Genomic DNA, 24,529 nt, shown 5'->3' with positions numbered 1-24,529 from the left:
TGTTTATGTCAACAACTAGGCGGCTTCATCGGCAGCCTTTGAGGCTCGCCCACTCTTTTTGACCCCCCTCGGCCAAAGTCACCCTCCCCTCGACTCCTGTAAAGGCAGCATTTCAGTTTTCATCACGCTTTATTTTTATTAGCTAATTGCACTCTGAAACCTTCCGTGTATGCTCTTAACTCGAACTGCGGGATTTAGACTCTTTACAGGAAAATTGTGAGGTGAGCTAAGGAGTGACTTTTAGCCTCCGGCGGAGACATCTGCATGGTCAGGGTTTTCATTCATTTCCAAAGAAGCCTTTGAAAATATAAATATAGGGAGACATTATCTTGATCCGTGGGATTGAGGATCGCCCACTGCCCATCTCTGGGGTCAGTACCGTATATGTGAAAAGAGGATGTCCCCATAGCAATGCAAACAAAGCACCTGTACTTGTGTTTGCAAAGACAGGAGAGGAAGGATGCTCGGGGCCAGCCACCGAATGTAAAACAAGAGCTTTACACCAAACAGCCTCTGAATCCTTCCCAGCACCACGTGATGTTCAGAGATAGGCTCTTCAAGCAGCCACAGCATGTCAGTGGCAGCGACATGACCTCATCCAGCTCCGCCAGATTTTTTTCTTATTTTATTTCTGGCTCTGCCTAATTAATCCCGGCACTCTGGTTGGCTCCTGACAGCAGGCTTGTAAAGTAAGATTTGTGCACTGCTCATTATCATTGATGAAGTGGAGTGTCAGTGGTGCCAGGGAGCTCGGCTGGTCGGGGCTGATGTGGGTGAGCTGCTGGTAGGGAAGTCGTCAACCCAGTCACTCTTGTCTTCGCTCCGACAGTCCCACTCCTAGATTAATTGCTCCCAGACCACTTTTGCGGTTGAATTGAATTGTAATGATTCATAAGGAAGTGTAAAGTGTCTGATTGTACGTGGATGTGGAGGCGGCGGGGATGATCTCCGGGGTATAGCCTGCAGATTCAGTTGTTTGGCTTTTATATTGGAGCTGCTGGGGAAAATAGGAGGCAGCATTTAGAGGATTTATTTATTTTTCAGCTACAGTATTGTAGCATTTTCAGTTGATCTGCAGGAAATAAACACTTTCAATGTATGCACATGTTTACTGTTATATGAATAGATGGTCCATCATATCCTCATATTAACTGAGTCTACCTTAACACAATACTATTCATTTTGAATTGTCTTGAGAATAGAAACCTCTCAACCCATCTGGCCTTGATTATTAATTCATACTATTCCCAGTGATATTATTCCACCATCTTTGGGTTATGTGTATCTAGTAGCTACTTTATTATCTCTCCTACGTTTTTCTATCATTTTTTCAATCGATTTTCCAACCTTGACTCATATTTCACTAGATATGCAAAGACTTTTATTGACCTCTCTGTAGTACGGCCCTTTACCAATATTAACATTTAATATAGAGTTTTAACTGTAAAATATTATTTTTCTATTTTTTTAACACATTTAAAGGGGACCTATCATGCAAAATGCACTTTTGTACGTCTTTTATACATGAATATGTGTCCCCGGTGTTCCAGGGAACTCACCAAGTGTCAGAAAACACAACCCTCTATTTCCTCCATACCCAAATCTCAAAAAAAAAATTGGTATTTTGAAAAAAAAAAGTATAAATATGCCTTATATAGGTATGGTCCTACACTATATTTAAGCAATAGCTCACGACAGGCCGTGGTATATGCTCATTATATCACAGCTAAGGGGCGTGGTTCGGCCCGACGCGAAGCGGAGGGTCGACAACCCCCCCCCCAACCCCCCATTGTTGTGAAAAGTAACTTACAATTCTACCCGTGGTATACGCTCAGTATACCACGGCTAAGAACCAATCAGATTGCTTGATTTTACTTGTCCGTTTTATAATATTCAAATATAGCATGATAGGTCCACTTTAACTTACTTATATGCTAAGTATTTTACCTTTTCAATAAATACTATATTGTTTTTTTATTTGATCTATGTACATTACATTGTTACTATCTTCTTGGGAAATATTTTACATAACTCCCCTTTGCTATTGTCATGCTTTACATTTGGTTTATTGTATGTATTTACTGTCTGAATTTGTGCTTAAAATTAAGCGTCAAACGGCCCCGGCTCCACGAGGACAAATACGGCAAAACGCATCGGAGTAACGCAAATGCAACCGCAAAAAACCTTCCGTCCCCACGCAATATACACCGGATTGTGTCAAGCTCCACGAGACGGCTCCGTTTACATCCAAACGCGGGAAAAGCTGCAGTACATATGCCGAACCTGTACGTGGCGCTGTAACTTCCTCCACAAAAGCAGCAACTCCTCACAAAAGCAGCGAAGAAGAATGGTTGTCATGGCTGCACTTCTGTGTATTCTCCGCGGTGGGGCCGACAGAACCGGGCAGAGTTTTTCGCCGGTCAGCGTGTGTTAAAGTTTAAATCTTCGGGACAAATTATAAAAGTGCCGGTCAAAGGTCTTCATTGTTATTTATTGAGCTTTAAAACAAATGAATAACGACGATATAATGATATATAATCATCAAATACATCTCTTTTTCCTCTCTTCTGACAGCGTCAGTGTCTGTCTCATGCAGCAGGCTGATCCTGTAATGAGTGACCCGACAGTAAAAATGAACATATTTATAACTAGTTTAGGTAGTTTTGAGAGGTAATTAAAATAGCTAAGGGTGATGATCTGACTTGAAGTGTGTGTTTTGCTCCCGCTGCATCACAGCGGCAGGAAGCTGCGTGTCTCCGTCCTGTCAGATTAGACTTCACTCGCGTTTATGTCCATATCGAGATAAAGATAAATAATCTGAATTCAAGGAGGAGCTCCTGTAGATGTATGCACAAAGAACTGTAGCATGGTCAGTAGCGACTGGAGCACGATAGCAACCCCGCGGGGGAGAGGCAGGGAGAGGCGGGGCTATGAAAACGAATGACCGTATAGGCGACTCCACGGCCCCGTTGGACCCCCCAGAGCGCTCAGTTCCCAGATCGATCCACCTTTGGACCCGTTGTCGTTTGCGGGGTCTGTTTCTACGTTTCCCTTACGGCGTCGTGGAGCTTAGAGGGCTATACGCATGAGAAATATGCGGATTCAACCAGTTTCCGTCCTCGTGGAGCCGGGGCCTTAGCATCTGTATTTAACATAACATTTGTAGTGACCACCAAAATTGGGATAAAAAAGCCTACATTAATATTCAAGTGTTATTCATTTGCCCAAAAGAGAGGGAAAAAGCACAATAAGAGGCACACTTTTCAAAACATTTTCAATTATATAATGTTTTAATTTGGCTTAACTTTATGCCATCAAAAAAGCAAAAATGGAACTTTCCAGCTTATCTAGGGCGAATGGTTGTTGCTCTGGGTAAAACAGCCTGGCCCTGGTCACGTCCTTGGCTCAGACGGAGTTAAAAGGTCCGAGAATTTGCAGCACATGTAGATGAGATGTGCCTCGCTGAGGTTGTCTGGTGGCATTGGCAATGACTAATATGGCCACACAAGGCTAAGGTTAGGCAGAGTGAATGTGAACAGATGGTGATATATAGAGCGGGAGAGCCTCCATTTAGGTGGACCAGCCAGTTCATCTCAGACATATTGATCGACAATTACCTTCTTTCCTCAGAGGATTATGGCTCTATAGAGTAATATAAAGGTTTCCTGCCATGTCAATCAACTGTCACAACAAATTCCACTGAGCAGACTCTAGGCCTGTCACTGAGATGTGCTCTCCAACTCCCCCACCAACCAGCATGTCAATCATCAGTGGTTCTTGGAGGGCATAAACTCTGTTTTTTTCCATTCAGGAATGATATTGATACTCTGATCTCTCACATATTAAATCATCTCCGTGTGGTTACCTTTACTGTGCCCTGTGCTCTTATTTGCTTGTTTAACTTTGAGTGATCAGGACTGTATAGCAGCACTGTGTGCTCAAGATGCTGGTTTAGGTGGCCCCTGTTATTTTCTGACCTGTACAAATGCCTCCCGTGGCAGGAAGTGTGCATGTAGGCGGTCCACTGGCAGGGCATTGATTCCATGGTTGAATTTATTGTTGAATCCCTCCGTTTGGATGAGAGGCTTTGACCTTGCCCATCTCAGGTGGAGAGGGCTGATGCCTTACTACCCATAGGCTGTAGTGAAGTTATTAAAAACTCCATTACCACCATTCAAAGGTAGACATAACTCACAGTGCGGATATAGAGATGTCAAAGCAGAGATTGATCTGAGAAAGAAGTGTAACCCCGAGAAAACTTAAGAAAGGTAGAAAGAGTGCCAGAACTGAAATACTAAGCTTTAGACATCCGTCAGAGCCTGAATGGATCTCTCAGCTACACATCTATCATGGCCTTTTCAATAAACCCTCTCTGTCACTGTGTAGATCCTGAAGGAGTGTAAGGATGAGGACTGGGATATTGGCAATATCGTCCACACACTGACCAACAGGCGCTATGGAGAGAAATGCATAGCCTACGCAGAAAGTCATGATCAGGTAAGGTATTTTCTACAAGATCCCACTTCATAGTGTGGATTATCTTGCTGTGGGTCATAAAACATTTCCCTCCTCTCCAGGCTCTGGTTGGGGATAAGACTCTGGCCTTCTGGTTGATGGACAAGGAGATGTACACCAACATGAGCTCCCTGACTCCCATGACACCCATCATCGACCGCGGCATACAGCTGCACAAAATGATCCGCCTCCTCACTCATGGTCTGGGAGGAGAAGGCTACCTCAACTTCATAGGTGAGTGATCATGGAAACACACAGAAAATAACCTTACCACTACCTAAAGGTATACCATATAGAATACATAATTTAGCAGTCTATTAAAAACATATCATTGTCCTTCTCCAGTGCAGGTAAAGAAGTCCTGAGGGACATTTCTGTGTTAAGACAATTAATCCATTGACAAAAGATAATCCATAACTATGTATTACTTATTTGAATTACATGGAAAGCAAAAATGTGACGAATTGCTTCTTTTCACTCTTATTTGTAATTGTAAATTATGTAATTTTATGTTTTAAAAACAAATATATTATTTTAAATAATGATTAAAAGATAAGCCTGTAGTAAAAATATACCGTATACATTATATACTGTAATTACGTTTTTGCATAGAGGAACTTTATAAACAGACATTGCAATTCCAATTTATCTTAAAATATACATACTGTGTCTGTGTTGTTCAGCTCTCACATTGTGTGTCATATGCTGTGTATACAGTATGTATGTATATATACATATGCCATGTATATTCAAATGTTGTGATCAAGTGATAATATATCATTGTGCGTGACATTGAGCGGTTTAGAAACAGGTATGATCTTCCTGTTCGGTGCATTTTTGTTAAAAGTGTTCATTTCAGATCCCTCTCATGTAATATATTCTTCCTGAATTTGATTCTCTCCCCTCAGGCAGAAACAAAAATAAACCTAAGTGTTCACAGAACAGATATAAATGCGCATTTATTCTCCTGTCCATCCACGTCCTCCACAGGCAACCGGCAGGAACAGGCTTCACTTTAAATGTTGAATTGATGAGCTAGCCCTACTGTGTTCATTTGCACTACTGTTAGTGGTGTTATCTTTTGTGCCATGTTGACGTGTATCTTTATTCATATCAGCTTCAGGGTAAGACTCAGCAATAATAAATGTATCCTCATTCAAAAAGGCTTGAATACACCTTGTCACTAATTTTCTATTTGGTTCAGTTGTTATATTTGTATTTAATGGATATATCTCTGGAGTAGCTTGCGACCAATGCGTCAAGGCTGATGTTAAGCATCAAAGGAACCATTTGAAGTGAGGTTGACATTAGTAGGCTACTCACTTTCCAGAGCTGATGGTGAAATACAGACAGCTAAGTCAAAGATCTGATGTGTTCATTTTATTTTTCTCCTCAAATTGATCCCTATTCTCAGTTTCTGTTGAGATGCTTCTCATTTTCAACACATCATCTGTGCTATGCTTTATGGAGGCCTGCCGGTAAAGATAATAAAATTAATTAAGTTGACTTTGGTTGATGGAACGTATTTCCTCGGAGGAGCCACTCTGATATACAGCATTTTAGCTCCACCTGGTGACTAGGTGATCTGAGTCCAAACAATGAAATATTTGCTACAATGCCTGTGCTGCCTCTTTGGATTCATTATCATTCAGTATTCACAAATGTCCAGCCTTATTTGATGAAAAAGTATGAAGCACACTTTGAATTTCTGCTCAGTGTGTGTGTGGGTAGGAGGGATACAATCAAAGCAGCTGTACTCGATGGACAATCATAACAGGGCAGCTCATAATGAACAGGATGTCAGAGACCCCATGTGGGCAGTTGGACAGTCGATCATAATTATATCTGATTCTCTGGCTGTGTATAGCTTAAAGGAACACTCTGCTGTAATCTTGGTGGTTCGTGTCTCATGGATTCGGAGCCACATTGACTCGCAGCCAATCAGAATCCTCAACAGTTGGTGGAGTAATTGAAAACATTACAGAAAATGTCAATTTAATAACAATATCATAGTCATACACTTATTTGTTGTTAAATCCATATTTCGTTTTTTCATCGTTTGATCACATTAGCTGTTTTATTACATGTAGTCAATCAACATACATGTATATAGTATCAATGGTCTGAATTGATGACTTACTTAGAGAGAGACACATTAGAAAGGGCCTTGAACCTGTCAATAACATATTAAAATGCTTCAATATGGCTAAATAAGGCAATAATCATAGAGCGTGATAAAGGTACTTAACTCATTATAAAATCTCAATGCCTTTATTAAGCTTAGCTGAGGTTCAGTTGCTTAATGTTCAGTAGTAGCATTTTCTCTTGCAAGGCTACATCAGCTTTGTAACCAGAATAATTATTGTCAAAGTATTGTCTAAGTAGTAGCACATTTGTTCAAACTTCTCATTGGCCTCAAATTTGTAAATACTTTCATTTGCGTTTTTTTAATCAGACCTTTATGTGTATTATCCTGTAAATTAAGTACAAATAGAGAGGTTAAAATGAAACACAGGAAGATGTTAAGGATCCTGCGTCATGCAGTTTCCCCAGTCTGAACAGCAAGCCTTTTATTACCAATTTGTATTTCAAGATACTGTATGACACATGCTTCTTCCTCCACTCCCTCTGTTATTTTCATTTCTTTAAAGTGGCGATGTAAATAATTATTTAATTCAATTATGATTTTTATTCAAACAGACAATTACAACTTTCCATTTTTACTTTTGTAGAAACATCTCATGCATCAAGTCTTTCAGTTATTGTGTGTAGCTGTTTGTATCATAGTCAATTCAAAGTTCTCTGTAGTATGAAAAGAACTCAAAGAAAATACAATTAAATCAGCCTTTTAAAAATAATTACTTAACAATTACACCTAATTGTGCTCCATTACCTCAAATCAAAGCTGTCAGAATTACTCAGACAAATTAACTCGCAGATCAGTCTTTAAATTAAAGTTGAATTGCGAGTTTGTCTGGTTCTTTCAGGTTATTCTCAGTGGTTTGAACAGCAGCTATGTACAGGTGACCGGTATTATTATTAAGGAGGAATATTGTTCTTTTTCGAGAATTGCTGTCTAGCTGACAAAGAGAATGGCGCTATCATATTTTGATAACGGTAATAAAGGATGAAAGTTAAAAGCTTTTCTCTGAAGAACACAAAATCAGGGAGCTGGAAAAAAAGTTTAAAAATCGACAAAGTCGCAGCGCCCTGGAGTTCATCCCTGTGTCCAGGCCATTGGGCAAGCATTAGGGAAATAGACAATCAAGGCGATCTGAGATGACATGCCGTGTCAATGGATCAATGACGACGGAGTCATTTAGTCAGTGCTGAGCAAGAGCAAATCGTTCAATTTGAAGTGCCTTGCCTAGAAAAACCCATTTATTTACTCATGACCACCACCAAGTGAGAGGACAGAGGGAGCATCCTTATTTGAGTTGCTGAGAGATGGATACTGTAAAGGATGTTGGAGTGTCAATGACATTAAAGCACCAAGTGGCGTGGCAGTAATGAAACGCCTCAGTGGTTTTATCATTACATCAGCAGGGACAGAATGGAAGCGCTCGCACTTCCTGACTTTCAGGGCTCACAGAGACTTAAGATAACCTTGCAGATTTACAGTCTAAATCATTGTGCTAAAAAACTTCTCCCTGCACTCTGTATTCATGGATTGCTACAATGCAACAGGCAGCCATTATACTGCAGCCTTGGCCAATGAATTGAAAACCAGCGCTTCGTCCTCATACATTTCAAATGGATAATTTCACTGAGAGCTTACTGTGCTTTCAGGCTTGTGGTGTTAGATGAAAAAGGCATTCCCACCACTGCTGTTTGACCAGTAATGCTTATTTAATGTGCAAACTGTGAGCGGGAGAGTACATTAACACAGTAACAAGAAATCAATCAAGCAAGTGCAAATAATCATTGCATCACGTTTGCAGCTTTATGTGTTTTCTTTTCCTTGCACTCCCCTGAAACCTGTTACTCTCTCCTTCCCTTCCCCTCTGATTCCGTCATTGATCTTCTTTTGCCAAAATCCCTTCAATGGAAAACAAATTGATCCTTGGCTCCTTCTTGTGCTGCTAATTACTGAGGGGACTGTGTCCACTGTCGGGCCCTTATCTGATGCAGGGCTGTGTAGAGAGTAATGGGATGTGCCTGCTGAAAATCTGTCTGACATAACCTTGTGTAAACATGGTTTCCCCCCATTAATCATATCTTTATTGGAAGCACCATACATTTAAGCATCAATGTTTTCCAACACACATTTACTGTAGTTACTGTTTCACCCTTTACCATGGATGATCAATCTATAGAAAGTGCAACAAAATTAAAATAAATGCCATAACCTTTTTTTTTGTATTTCAGATAGCCTTTATCATTGGTTATGATATAAATCAATTGAACACCTTAATTACTGAAATCAGGGAATGTGGTCACATCTTAAGGACAGAGACCAACAGGGCAACATGCATTTTAAAGATCATACAGGTTATTATTAAAATGCTCCTTTTATCAAGCCCTTATATATAATCTCTACTATTAAGAAAAGTGCTTATTTTCTATAGTAATAACCAATTTTTATTTTATTTTATTTATTTATTAAACCAAAAAAAAGCCAACCTAGCTGCTGTGTGAGATATAGGCACAAATGTGATTTGAGCTCAATGCTAACTTTTTGTTGATGATTAATGTAAACCAGCTGGTGGCAGTAAAGGGAAATCCAGAGGACCACCCAAGTCTCTGATCCTCTGGAGACCATGACTACATATCATGGAAATACATCCAATAGTCATTTAGACCACAGTGGTAGATTTACCTACCCACATTGCCAATCACATGTGGCTATAGGGTAAAACACTTGTTAACTGTAGTCTATAGCTGTTTCTGGCTTACAGTAGGTTTGTTTACAACCTCATTATCTTGACTTGACTAGTTTGTCTTGACCTGTCTGACTTTGTTGTAGTCAAACTTTGTTAAAGAAACTGCAATAAGCCTTTAATTATTGATTTTATAAAACTATCCTTGTATATTTCTGAGTCGAACTCCTAACAGTACTTTATCATAGATAACAGTGCCCCAGATATGACACAAATTATGCTTTTATTCATGTGTGTATTATGGTGAGCATCCATCATATTTCATCCTTGTTACAGAATGTGTTATCTGGTTTATTTAAGCTGCGAGGAGACAGAGGAAGGTTATTATTATTATGGTGATTAATGCAGGCATATGGGAGGGACATTGCCGTGTTATCGTAGAGGAGAGGGAAATTATCACCTAATGGAGGTGTGTCCAATGTGTTTCTTTAAAGCTGAAATGAAAAGAAGAGTCAAAGTCTTCCACGGGGCACTGAATGAACTTGTACAGGAAATCAATCATCTCCGCTAGACTTTATAAAATAATAACATTAGGAAATTCAAAGTAAATACAGAGGAAAGACGCTGATGCACTTGCATGGTTAAGTGTAGCTCTTTTGAGGGCTTTTATCAAAGCTTCAGCTTACTGTATCTGGGCACACTGTTTTGGAAATGTTTTTGATTTCTTTCCAACACTTATTGCGTATGTTCATTTCAATCATAAGGTAATTCATTGAACATATCTGATGTATCGCTATGTGAACAACCATATGAAGATTATGTTTTGGGAGATTAGACCACATCGCCTTGTGTTTTAAAGAACACCTTTTCCCTCATCGGGAAAAACATTGGTGGTAGTAGTAGGATGATGGGAATATTGAAAATCTGGAAATGATTATGAATGACTTCTGAGGACCTCCACCTGTTCACTGGAGGTGATGAAGTTAATGGGGTGTAGGAGTGTTGCAGCGATTTTACCCCAAAATGACAGGTGACTGAATATGTTCTCCTCCCTTCAGAGTTTGACAGAAGCAATATGATTGGCTGGTTGAAATTATGGGTATTCTAAGTAAAATAATGAATTGCCCTTAATCGGCTGATTTGTAGAGTGGCAGTTGAGAGAGAGAGAAAGAAGATTGCTCATAAGTGAAGTGCAAAGTTAGTCATCCTGATTTAACTTACACTCAGCTTCATTTGTGTAGCAAGATGGCCTCCCTGCCTCGATGTGCCACACACACACTCTCGCAGAGAGTTTGGATAATAAGGAAAAGCCCATTAATGGAAACACAGTTTTCACACTGTTGCCATGAAACAGTTTGTCATGTGTTTGTGTTGTTATTTGCGCCGGTCAAGTTTGGACCAGTAGATACAAATGTATCATATAACAGTAACAGTTTCTTAAAATGCTCATTATTTTTGTTCATCCTCTAAACCAAAGAAAAAAAAGATCCAATGTTGCTTTTTGGTTATTGGGTTCACACTGACTTTTTACAAACAAGGCAAGAGTTGTGAACATAAAAATCACGTACACTGACAAGTACAGTAACTCTCATTACTCGGACAGTTTCGGTGACCTTTTCTGCATCATCAGCGCTACGTGGGCCCATGGGAAAATTTCAACAAGATGTATTTCAGTGACCGACAGCAAGAGACGCTGTGTTCATGGGCGCTTGAAGTCTTTAATTATTTCCCGGTGGTCACAAAAAAGCTGACAGAAAGAGAAAGGTCATGAGCAGCAGTTCAGAATATAACTAGAAAGAAGGCTGGAGACAACAGAGAGAAAGGAGCCATTATTTCATTGGGTAAAATTGCAAACCATAATCAGAAGAGCAATAAAATAAAAGCCAGCGTTCTCACCTTTCTAACATATCAGAGGGTGACACACCACAGGCCATTGTAGTGCAAGGGAACCAATGCCTCGCCTGCTCGGTTATCATGCGTCATTGAGAGTTAAATGCTAGTTTTAGTTCAATTGAGCCCAATTACTAATGACGAGAATCTTCAACCAGACAGTAGAAACTGCAGTAAATTGGCAAAATCACACGCTGGATTCTTTGGCTGGATAAACAAAGCTCCCAGAAGCAAACGCCAAATCTCACACTAATTGTATACAGTGCGCACTTTATATAAACTTTCATAGTATCCTTTTTTTCAATTTTCATGATAAGAAATCAAAGTACTTTACAGCTCCTTTCCCAGAGGCGAAACAACGTGTGTGCAGACAGATGTCAATCAAGCTTCCGCTTTGGAAAACTGCAGCTCGTTAAACTTCAAGAGAAAGCAAACAGCTTCTCCAGTTTTTTGTTAGTTTGTTTTGTGAAGTTTTCTCTGAGACTTTTTATCACCATCCCAAATTTGTTTTTGCAGCTCCACGGGTTCCTTTGTCTATGAACAGCACAAGTAGTTTTAGCATTCTTATATCAATACGATGCGTCCTCAAAACCTGCATGGAAATGGAACGCAACCCTTACACCTTCATGTTTGTGTTGTCTATGTCGTGTGAATTACAACCATATCATTTGCAGTCTTAACAGTGCATTACACACATTGATCCATCTCTCACTTTTACTTCATCATTAAATGTTTATTACTAGTGTGAGTGAGCTCTCCTTCACCTGCTACATGCAACACAGTGCAACACAGAGAGACCATTTCCCTAGGGCGTGTCGAAAGTCATTCTGGGAAATGAAGGAACTCAAACGTACTGTAGATGTTGTCGAGTCAGACTGGGGGCAGATACACCAAAACAGTAAATTATGCATCGAGCATCTCATATTGATGCCTGGCAGTGAAAGAGTATCTGAATGTGGATTTATATTCTCCTTGAGATTGTGTTCCCCGAGGTAATAATAGGGCTTATTCCTTAGGTGCTATTTAAAGGGAGGAGCCTCTAGCACTGTGTTTGAGAGTATTCTTGTATGCCATTGCTCCCTGTTGAGATCCTGATATCATGAGAAAGCCACTGAATCCAGAGAATAAAAGCTTACTACGACTGCCTTTGTAAAAAAGGAAGGAAAATCAAGAAAATGTGTTGGTTTTTTCTTGAAAGAAGGTTGTCAAATTGTAGCATGTCCTTAGCCATACTATTTATTTGAAAGCCTGCAACGGCCAAAATAAGGAGGTTGTATTGAACAAAACTCTCAAAAAAGACTGTCAAATGTTCACATCTTACACGTTTTCAAACTCCTAGCGCCCAGGGCAAAGCACACGTGGAGAAAAACCCCCAGGTAAAATTAAGGAAATCTACTTAAAGTATGAGAGTAAAATAACTCATTCATACATTATTAAATATTAGTTTATTATTATCCATGCAGAACCATGGAAGATGCATTTTGATGTTGTAACTGGTTGCAAAAAGGCTTACTAATGATCTACTGTGTGTGTGGTTGATTATACTGTATAACAACACATTGTATTGCAAATGCTCATTATAATGTAGGATCTTTCTTTCGCAAATTATCTAGTAATATATGGGATGAAAAAGTGGTGAAGTAAAAAGCACAGAGTACTACCTCTGAAATGGATCAGATTAAAATAGAAATCATTATTTAATTAAACCCTTAAAGGAGAGGTGTCATGCTTTTCCGGTTATTACCCGTCCCCTTGTATGTTATGAAGGTTTTTATGCATGTAAACGGTGTGCAGAGTCAAAACCCTCAAAGTACACCCTGTAGCGAGTAAAACTCTAACACAGAAAATACCTCCCCAAAACGCCTCGTTGGAGATACGTCATTGTCCATTTGATTCTTCCGGGACGGCATGATGTCAAGCCGTACCCGGAACGAAATGGACCAATCCGTGGACTTCCTCACACACACATCTGTGTGCAGGGAGCAGGCAGCTCTGCTGATTTCTCCTCCCTGGCTGCAGGCTGATAACAGACAGTTGGGATCGCGGCAAAATTCTCTCTGCAGACCCATTCTCACAGCGTTTATCAACCTTTTTCTTACTCAATATCAAGCCACACTTATTGTTTTTACTTCGGCTGTGAGTTTGTGTGTGCTCAGGATGAGTTTGGCTGTGTTTCGCTATGTATCCTAAACAAGGAAACAACACCTCCACGGAGCTCAGCGCGATTCACAACGTCCCGACCAATCAGACTGTGCTCACAGGGAGGGTGGGGGCTGGAGCTTTGGGAGCTACAACGAGCCGTTAAAGGCAGAGAGTGAAATTCAGTGAATACAGGTAGTTTACAGAGATGCTGTATGAGAAACCAATGTGAGTTTGGAAAAATGCACAGTATAAATCTATTCTAGTAGACCTCAACAATGGAATTATGATCAGTGGAAATGGCCATGACACCTCTCCTTTAAGTAAGTAGAAGTATCTTACATTCGTTTGGTACAATTATTGAGTAAAGTACTTTGTTACTTTCCTTCACTGTCTAAAAGGGCGTCGAATTGTTCAATACAAGACATTCAGGTCAATACACATTAGTAACCAAACGATTCCGCACAGTGGTGTTGTTGTTGTTGTTGAAAGAGGATAATTCAGACAGCTGAGGAAGCTTCTTGAAGTGGAGTCTTTCATCCTCTGGGCTCTGAGGACACCAGGGAGATTGACATTTGACACCCTCTGGGGACGGAAGAACACTCATGAGAACTTCATTGTCTTTTTGCTTGAGGGCAGTCATGCCTACTAGACATATAAACTGCTGACTGGTGGTCAGGGCCGTGACACAGCCCTCAGCGGCTGTAACATCCGTGGTGAAATTGCTCATTTGTGTTGCTACGGCAGGAACAAAAACAACTCAGTCTAATCTGGAAGCTTTAACCTTTAAGCGACTCCTGCCATGATTCTACCAACAATGCTGCAGCTTACTGCGGATGTTCTTAGACTTCAGAACACTGTGAAACTCTCACCGACATTTCAGAAAGGGCATTGTCTTCAGTCCTGCCAAGTATCACAGAGTTGTCTTCATCTGCTAACACAGCGCTAAGGTTCTGTGCTGCCTTGCATAACTGCTGCCACACTACAGTATAACATCCCTCTTTCCTGTCCATCCTCTTTGTGAGAGCTCTTGAGCTTTATACGAGGTGTTGGAAGCTATAATCGCAAACTTTCTTCTTGTCATCTGATGACACATAGGTTCTTAGTTGTTTTTGGTCCTAATTGCAGCGTGCTCGGCACTGAGGTGACACTGGTTAGATAACCTGTAGGATCACAATGGGTCTATTCAATAGTGTTGGAAATAGGTCTATCCAATAGTGTTCGAAAGACCCATTGTGATTGGCTGAACCAACGCTGTGCAGGCTAATTACAGTCTGTGGTTATTTCTAGGAATTGGGAATGCAGCCCTCTGGAAAAGGAACTACATTACATCATCTAATTTCTTTTTTAGGCAACATGAATCTATTAAGATAGTCACACCAAATGATCCAGAGCTATCCAAAGCAGCATTATTATCCATAAAACACCATGGTGTGCTTTAAAATATATTTGTTCTCACTTCGAGACACATCCATGTGCAATGTGCAACCGTCATCTCACTCAAAATGAACGGTATCGATTCAAACTCCCACAAAGAACACACCGAATGGTTTTGATCCTTTGACCTTCTCTCTTGCACTTCAGTAAGGCTAAACCTTTAATGGTCTCACAAATATATCAGATTTTACTTTTGACAAGTATATTATTTATTTTTCTGACTTTATGACCTATGAAGAAAACATTCTCATCTAATGGTCTGGTACTAACACAGCCACACAAATGTATGATTCATCTCCTTCAACTTTGGTCTTCTACTTTATTTTAGAAAAATAGTGGTGACTACAACTTAAAAAATAAGGACATTTAATCAACGTTTTATATTTAAGAATGTTTAACGTTAAAATGTTATGGACTTGGCCTCTGTGTTTTAGGTAGATGTTCCTCTCTGAAGAAACCGCTTGACATTTGACATATCCACGAAGTAATTAAATGTGTGAGGCGTACAATTTTAATTCGTTTTCACAAATCTACAAAAAAATATGGGTCCTGTGCACGATGAGGCTTGTTGAAAACAGTCATTTCCAATGCACAATGAATGTGTAGTGTACACATTGCTCTTGTTGGAGTGCAGGGAAGAAAACCTGCCTCTGACTGCAAGTGTTGCAAGTCTGGGGTGTAATTTTCTCCTTTACATTTCAAGTTCAGCTGTGTGGGAGGCTTGTTATTCATGCAGATGTCACAAGAAAAGGCTCTCTCGTTCCTTCTCTCCTCTCTCTCTAGCTCTCTCTGCCTGTCTTTGCTGCCCTAATTCAGTGCTGCAGTGGGCTTGTTCAGTTGGCAGTCCATGCCTTATTGTTTGCTACTTCTTTAACACCTACATAATGTATTTCATTAGAATCCGCTGTCAGACCCTGTCTGTTCCACTTCATCCCATCACTCTTTTTTTTTTTTAATAGTCGGGGGCTCTTAGCAGCAAATAAACTAGCCTGTATTTTTTCTTCTTCTTCTTCTTGTCATGCATCTTCCTCTGCTTCTCGCCTGTGTGTTTCTTCCTCTGCCGGGAATTCAATTATCCTGGCTGTTGTTTTATGATGTTGTGGTGACATCCGATGACGGATTCATTATCTCATCTCCCAGCGTGACAGCGTTGTAGAAACAGGACCGCTGTTTCCCACAGCAGTACGCATTCAGCTTTACATCTGGACTGTGTAACCCTTTCTGCTCCAAGCTGCCCGTCTGAAGTTGTTACTGTAGCACTTCCTGTTTCCCTTTGTAATACAAACATGTTTAGTTAAGATCTTTCTGAGTAGTCAGTAGTTCTGGGTTGACCGAATATTTAAGAAATAAGTAAATGCTTTAATAGATATGAATTACACAACAGTTTGGAGATGTCTAGAGAGAGTCCTTCTTTGTGTCAGACATATGAATAGTTCTCTGAAAATTCTACCCATTTCCTACATTTGCTTTTTAGTTTGCTCTCTGTTATGCAGAAATAATATATAAATATATCCTGGTGAATAATGTTTGCATATATTTGTTGAATATACGAGACCTAAATGAAAGCTATGGGATTTATTTGCAATGTTTTCACTTGTTTGCAAGTTTTATTCATGATCCTGGGTGACAGGGAGGTTGGCACGCTGCAGTGAAAAAGTATCAGAAGCATTGTGGTTCTGTTTTAATATGGAAATGACTAACCTCTGCTGGGGTTACAAGAAGGTCGGAAACTGTCGCAGACTCCTGTCTCTTTGATCGTTCTCTTTTTGTCTTGTTAAAAATTGCAGAAAATCTGAAAAGAACCTCACATAACATGGCATGATAGAGTCTTCAAATTGACAGACTGTGCGCCTTCCCCCTCATTATGTACATTCTTTAATAACCTTCTCTGTGTTGCAGGGAATGAGTTCGGCCATCCTGAGTGGCTGGATTTCCCAAGAGAGGGGAACGATCAGAGTTACCACTATGCCCGACGGCAGTTTAACCTATTGGATATGGGTAACCTGCGCTACCATCAGCTTTTCGTCTTTGACCGAGACATGAACCTAACTGAAGACAAGTACGGCTGGCTGGCTGCCCCCCCGGTAAGGACATCACACACACTCACCGTACAGTAGGCTTTGTGCTGACACTCTCAATGACAAAACCCCATACAAATATATTGTCAAGGCACCATTCTTCAGTCTCTTACAGGATATGTATTCCTTGTAAACACTTCTGGTGTCTAAGCCAATTGTTTATGAATGATTAAACCTATATATGATTATTTCTTTTTAGGATAAATGTATTTCCTGTCCCCCATCTTTACACACCTTTACAATTTCTCATATTGGAGAGTACTCAGGTGGAGATAAATGCTCCATAAAGACTTCATTTTGCAGATGTCCCTGTTTCTGTGGCTGCTGTCAAGGTGAACAGTAATAGATTTCTCTCTCATCCTGCAGCCTCTCTCTTTGCCTAGATTTGAAGTCTATGGAATACAAAAATAAGTGTTTTTCTCTTCAGGGGCTGGTTGCAAAGTAATGGGATAATGCAAATGGGGAGTGTGGCTAAATTGACAGGGATTAGAAGTGAGTCTGTGTAATTGATTCAAAAAAATACCCTCCCTCAAAACCTGAGGGAGGCAGGGAAGACGCATACATTTGGCAGCAGTGCTGACCTGCTACACATAGGGTGGGGTTTATATGCCTTCAATATGTGGAATCATATAGAGGATTACACCTTATTCTTAAGATTTCATGTTATTTAGATCTTTGATTGATTTATTATTATTAGATTTTTATTTTGAGTATTATTATTGTTTATGACCATAGCAAGAGGCCAATCTTTTGAACAGTCCTTGAGCATAAAACCAAATGAGGGCAGTTAGAGATTGGGGAGGCCAGAGAGGATCTGCATACATTTAGTGTTTTGCTATGATCATAAAGTAAAGATTTTGGTAACAATGTTTTTGACATACTTGTATTGTTTAACGTTATAATCAGCTTATATAGCACTGTAAACTGTTGGTGCCAAAAGACCAGCTGGAGTTAAAACATATTTTTTAAATCCTATATTGGAAGGTACAATCGGGATGAGGTGAGGTAAAGTAGGCGCAAATATTAAAATACGTGTTTTGTAAAACCTAAGCAGTGTGAAGCAATACATAATAAATCTGTTTCTGTGTTCCTGTGCTCCGGTATCTGACAGTGGAGACAAAAATGGCTTATTCAGGAATTGATAAAATATCAAGAGTCTGTGTAATTGATTAAAAAAAAAGACCCTCCCTCAAACCTGGAAATGAGTCTTCAGATCAGAGCTATACTTCACCTTGCTGCGTTACACTCTGACCTGCGTATTTCTCACTGACAGACACACAAATGCTGCCCAGAAGGAAATGTATCACAGAGCATAATTAGTCTTTTTCACATGTTTAATTTCTGTACCTTGGTACATCAATGAGAAATGTGTTCTAACTTACTGGAACACCCTTTACAAGTGGATTAAACAGAGTGTTGGAGGTAAGGCAAAGGGAAAGCAGAACCTGGCTGATTTCTGAGCTCCCTGTTGGGGGAATGAAAGGAAATTCAGATGCCAAAGGATGCTACTGGCAGGGAAGACGCATACATTTGGCAGCAGTGCTGACCTGCTACACATAGGGTGGTGTTTATATGCCTTCAATATGTGGAATCATATAGAGGATTACACCATATTCTTAAGATTTCATGTTATTTAGATCTTTGATTGATTTATTATTCTTAGATTTTTATTTTGAGTATTATTATTGTTTATGACCATAGCAAGAGGCCAATCTTTTGAACAGTCCTTGAGCATAAAACCAAATTAGGGCAGTTAGAGATTGGGGAGGCCAGAGAGGATCTGCATACATTTAGTGTTTTGCTATGATCATAAAGTAAAGATTTTGGTAACAATGTTTTTGACATACTTGTATTGTTTAACGTTATAATCAGCTTACTGTAAACTGTTGGTGCCAAAAGACCAGCTGGAGTTAAAACATATTTTTTAAATCCTATATTGGAAGGTACAATTGGGATGAGGTGAGGTAAAGTAGGCGCAAATATTAAAATACGTGTTTTGTAAAACCTAAGCAGTGTGAAGCAATACATAATAAATCTGTTTCTGTGGCTGACCCTGTGCTCCGGTATCTTGACAGTGGAGACAAAAATGGCTCATTCAGGAATTGATAAAATATCACAAAAATACTTTGTAGAACATCACTTACAGATTACGGTAATAACTGCTCAGACATTTTTGCTGTAATAACCAGATAAGTCTTGAGTCCTCTGTTCTGCTTCTCAATGACGTTGCCAGGGATTTCATGCTTAGTGGGAATATTTTTAAGCTCGGTTCAATAATACACTGAGGTGGGAGGATCCAAGGGCGTTATGTAGTTGAAATGAGCAGCAGATGAGGATCTATTTTTTCAGGTTAGAGAAGAGGGAACATTATTAATAATAATAATAATAATAATAATAATAATAATAATAATAATAATAATAATAATAATAATAATAATAATAAAATGTATATACAAAAATATATAAAAAAATGTCAAGTTTATTTCAACACATTTTGATTTAAATGTTTTTATAAAGGAATAAGAATTACATTAATTATGAGCCAAATAAATCAATAGGCTTTTATCTTTAAAAAAAAGTTAATAGAGCCAGTTTCTCTATTAGCTTTTGGTAGGGTGTTCCATAGCTTTGGAGCATAGATAAAACAAATATTTAAAAAAGCTCTGCTGCTTTTTTCCTGTGTGTATAATTGTGTGTATTTAAAAACCCAGCAGCATAAGATCTGAGAGTTTTTGCTGGATTATAAAATGACAGAGAGAGCCTGTAATGTTGGCCGGTCCCAAACCATTAAGAGCTTTTAAAACATGCAGGGACTTTGCTTAAAAGTGTTTTTTGTGAACGCCTCATTGAAGATGTGCAGCTGTGAGCTTCAAAAGGCCGAACTCTGGACATGAACTGCAGCTCCTGTTAGTGCAGAGACTTCATCACCATGTTTCCACCAACTGTGCTGTTTGCACCTGCAATGGCCTTAACCTACATTCCAGTGGGAAAAAAAGAGCGAGGAAGGAGGGTTGTATAAATATTACATTCCAACTGTGGTTTTGCAAAAGGATTTCAGTGCCAAGGTCACAAATGGTGCTGCTGTAAGCATTTACCTTTCTCTCATTGGCCAAGATTTTACCCAAAGGTGCTGTTTCAGGTCAGACTTATGCTGGAGGCAGGGACGGATAGGTAATTAAAACAATAGAAACTAACAAACATTAACAGATTCCAAATGTAATCACAATTATTAAGGTGAGAATGCATATTTTCCTTACCTTGGGTCACAACTCAATGGATTACCCCAAATGTGTGGACTGGAAATGGACTTGGTGAGAGACTCCAGACTGTCAGCTCATCCCTAACCTCCATCCTCTCTGCAGATTTAGTTGCTGGGGTGCTTATCTTCTCGTTCAGCCGTGAATATGCTGCCCTGAAATTGGCTCGAGGAACAAGGCACTAAAAATAGGGGGTTGGGTGACATTGATAATCTCTGCTAATGACACGTTAACAGTAGCCCGCTCCACAGGAGAGTGGTGGCTTCATAATGTGCAGCTGTCTAGAGCTGACAGTGTGTGTCTCGCACTGTCCTGGACTGCCACGTTCTGCTGAGGAGTGCCACCTGAAATTTGATGTAGGAACGTTACTCAGCCTATTTCAGGATAGTCCACTGATACAGTATGTGTCAATTTTCCAAATTCAAGATGGGAAAGGGGGTTACTATTCATGACAAACTAATTTATAAGCCTTTTTTTTTCTCTTTTTTCCCTCCAGGCCTTTGTCAGCGCCAAGCATGAAGAGGACAAGGTCATTGTGTTTGAGCGGGGACGTGTGCTCTTTATCTTCAACTTCAACCCCAGTAAGAGCTTCCAGGACTACAGGGTGGCTGTAGAAACTCCAGGAACGTATCCTTTAGCTTTCGTCTGTCATGGCAAAACTTGTTTTCCTTTAAATATTCAGGAATTGGCATTCTTCTGTCACACTTTCAAGGCCTCTTAAAGTAAAGAGGTCTTTGTTATTTATTTCTATACAACAACGTGACTAATATTTTAGGGTTGACAAAATCGCTAACTGCTAAATATTTCAACAGAAGCAGTAAATGTCCTTTAAAAAGTCCGGAAGGGCAGCAATGGTAAGGTGGGAAGTATGATCTATGTGCAGTGTGCACACTAACACTTTCAAAGCTTAAAAGAAAGTTGTAAACGTTTTTGGGAATGCCCATGTCTGTGCAGAGCTTTGGGCCAGAGTGAGATGAAGTAGGTCAACAACTTTTTAGTAAGTACATTAATAGTCACCAGTGGATATATCTTATCAACTCTAGTTCTTCTTTTACTTTCGTCCAGCACCAAAGCCAGTGGCCACATTCTCATCAGATCGGCATTTGCTAACATTACAATGCCACTACTGTGGCTGCACAGACATTTAAATGATAAGAGTAGCAATATTCTGTATTTAACGTCCACAAAAAAAAACAGGAAACAGCATACAGAATGTTATGTTCCCATAAACATATATTCTTATTAAGTTTTGATCTGCAGTATAACACATTTGCAGGTCAAGCTACTGTATAACCTAGGAGACAGCTTATCCTTTCCTGTGTGAAACCAAAAGTCATAATTTATTTTAGTTTAAGTCCACAACTTTAACAACAATACAAACATAATGTAATCCAACAATGATCTAAAAAACAAACCATTATGACGTAGCAAGTGTGTTTAACTCCTATTTTAGTATCACATACTAGAGTAAGATGAGTTGCAATAAAATAATCTTACTTGAATACATAGCTGTCCGTCAGACACTGGAGTTTAGCTGCACTTTAACTGGTCCCTGAGGCAGTAACATATACTGTACATGAGTTTTCACTTATATAGTTTCACCAGTCATCTTCACTTTTAATTGCTGATATGAGTTTGAACGCTCGACTTGGTTCAAAGTGAATCCACTAATACATTTTAAAGGGCATTGAAGATGCTAAAAATCTCTGAGAAGATGCATTGCTCTGCGCTGACATGTGGATCAGGGATCTAAGCAATATGTCTGACTAACTAAATATGACTTGTGAACACAAGGAATTGTAATGGCGGTATTCTTTTTGAAGCCAATACTTTAGCGATATAGTCTAAGCAGTCACTGTGGTATGGAATGGGTCAGTGGTTTGAACTAGTGTGGTAATGCTATCAGAGGGAAATAATAGCAGAGCCCAGTGATTCAGATTGCGGCTTCTTTAGCGGTATTTGGCGTCTGTCTTCGCAGCGAGCAGAGCGGAGGAATTTAATGAGTCCCACAGTTGTGATTGCAGTAGGCTTAATGATCAGGGATGTGAAGGGGGGACAGGAAGCTGACAGATTTGTATTTATTATAACGGACATCACTCTCCTCTAGAGATACCGCCAACAGTTTCCCGGCTGGATACAATGCCGCGTTGCTTTTTCAGCTATGACTAAAATAATATGATGGTGAGTTTGTTAGTTTCCTCTGGATGCCTGTGGTGAAAAGCTCTACACATGAGCAATTTACTCTCAAATGATGATGATTCCATTGGCTGATAATAAGGCTGTTAAGCAGCAGTGGTTCCTTTTGATTCCAACATTAGTTTCTTTGTGTCATTTAAATGTTAAGGCTAAGATAAGTTAAGTATTTCTTATAATTAAAATAAACGAAAAGAACTGTGACAACATGTAATGAAATAGCCCTAATTTAAGTATCAGCAAGATGATATCATTATATTAACAAGCGGTATGCTTTATAACATTGAAATCAGTTAAGGGGAATTATATTGCATTTTGCTTCTATTACATTATCTGGCAATTATTAGATAGATATTTAGTTTATAATGTCACTGACAGAAGAACAATATAGAAATATATTCTGCTAGTGTTAATCACCATGCACAAAAAACAACAAAAACATGTTGTTGATTGTAAATAGTGACCCCGAACAATAATCAAGTTAATTTAATGATTAAAATACAACAGTAGCAACCCCCTTAACATCATGCGTTAATTATAAGCTTGTTTGATGTGCAGTAATTGTTCTTTCTGCCTCGTGTTGCCAGCTCTGCCTTGATGGGGTGAATCTCGGGCACACCACTAATAGCCTTACTGCACAGTGTCTGTAACACCGTTTTTGAGGGTTTATTTTCATTTAGATGGAACCACATCTTTTCCTCCTGGTGCCTCTTTTGATGTCTAAGAAGCGGCCTCAGACACTGGGTGGGTTGAGAGGAAATGCAAATAAATGTGAGGGCAAAGCTCTGGCTGTCATTATACAGAGAAGCAGTAAACACATAAAGGCAAATCTGCTGTGTGTGTGTGAGGAAGGTAAATGCGCCGTGTGCATAAGGAGATGCAGATCCTCCGAAGGGAATGTGTGCAGAGGATCCAATTAGGGGCGAAGACAGATGAAAGTGCCACTCAGAGGCAGAGAAGGTAAACAAGACGAGCTCAAAGAGTCCAAAAGTGGCTTTTCATTACACTCAGCTGTCATATACTTACACTTTCTACTACCTGCGAGGGTCAGGGATGTCACAGTGGAGCCACACACCACTGCTCCATCTAGAAATAATAGCTGGATGCGGCTGACCATGCTGGGCACCGCTGAAAATGGATCCAATACAGGGTGTTATTTCCTTTGGCAAAGTGGCAAGCCGGATATCATATCAGAGGATGTCCTTCTGCAGCAAAGAACGGATATAAGTTACCTTTTGTGGACTGTTTGTCCGTGTGGTTACATCTGAGGTTGGCAGAATGTTGCCCGGTTGGAGCCCTGTTAAAAAGGCATGCCGTTTGCATAGTTTTGTTGTTTTAATCATACATAGAAACTCTCGAAAAAATAGTTAGTTTAGTCAGTTAGTCGTTATTGCTCTGAGAACAAGTTGATATAGTTGTGGTTAGATTGTCTGGGTTATATGGAACTATACATCTTATATATAATTGAACTTCAAAGAGGACATATTATGCTTATTTTCAGGGTTAAAATTGTATTTAGTGCCTCTACTGTGACACCTTTCCATGCTTTAATGTTCAAAAAGGTCTTTATTGTTCTCATACTGCCTGTGTTGCAGCACCTCTTTTCAACCTCTGTCTGAAACCAGAGCCCAGTGTGCTCTGATTGGTTAGCTAGCCGGCTCTGTTGTGATTGGTCAACCGCCTAGAGATGTCCCGCCCCTTAACCTTTCACGTACAATGGGTTGGAGCATTCCTTCTGTCGTGAAATTTGGGATGTTAGCCTTTGCACCCCATTTACATTCACAAAAACCTATTTGACACACTACAGGAGTGGGCAACAGCAAAAAGCATAATAGGGGCTCTTTAAGATTAATAAATAAAAATTCAACACAGTCCTTCCTCACCATTCCTTAGTTTGATGCACAGTGACAAGCATTTATTTTGCTTATCATTGTCCTCTTTTGAATGGGTTGTTATTCCTCCCGCCATGAGAAACAAGAGAGAAAGTGAAGCAGAGCACCTCACCCAAAATGTTGCCCATTAAAATGCATCAGCTTTCCGACAGGCATTCAAACCGTCAATGTTTTTTTAATATTTTCTGTCTCTGACTCATGGTGGACACATTCTTCAGGCACTAGGCTTTATCTGGCTGGTTAGAGTATCTGAAATCCCAGTTGGATCCCGTCATGAAAGCTGTAGCTGTCAGGGCAGATTGCTCTTT

At 39.7% G+C, this 24,529-nt stretch overlaps 1 protein-coding gene across 1 annotated transcript in view; it reads left to right on the top strand.

The window, feature by feature from the left end:
* Window positions 1-24,529, top strand: part of gbe1b (glucan (1,4-alpha-), branching enzyme 1b) — a 77,631-nt gene that overhangs the window by 39,052 nt on the left and 14,050 nt on the right. The window contains exons 11-14 of the mRNA XM_034113146.1: window positions 4,387-4,497; window positions 4,578-4,749; window positions 16,701-16,885; window positions 20,633-20,763. Of these exons, the coding sequence (XP_033969037.1) occupies window positions 4,387-4,497; window positions 4,578-4,749; window positions 16,701-16,885; window positions 20,633-20,763 (599 nt within the window). The remainder of the gene's footprint in view (window positions 1-4,386; window positions 4,498-4,577; window positions 4,750-16,700; window positions 16,886-20,632; window positions 20,764-24,529) is intronic.

The sequence above is a fragment of the Trematomus bernacchii genome, unplaced genomic scaffold, assembly GCF_902827165.1.
Source record: "Trematomus bernacchii unplaced genomic scaffold, fTreBer1.1, whole genome shotgun sequence".
Lineage (NCBI taxonomy): Eukaryota > Metazoa > Chordata > Actinopteri > Perciformes > Nototheniidae > Trematomus > Trematomus bernacchii.
Note: the sequence above shows the minus strand (reverse complement) of the source record. Positions and strands in the feature narration are given on the sequence as shown.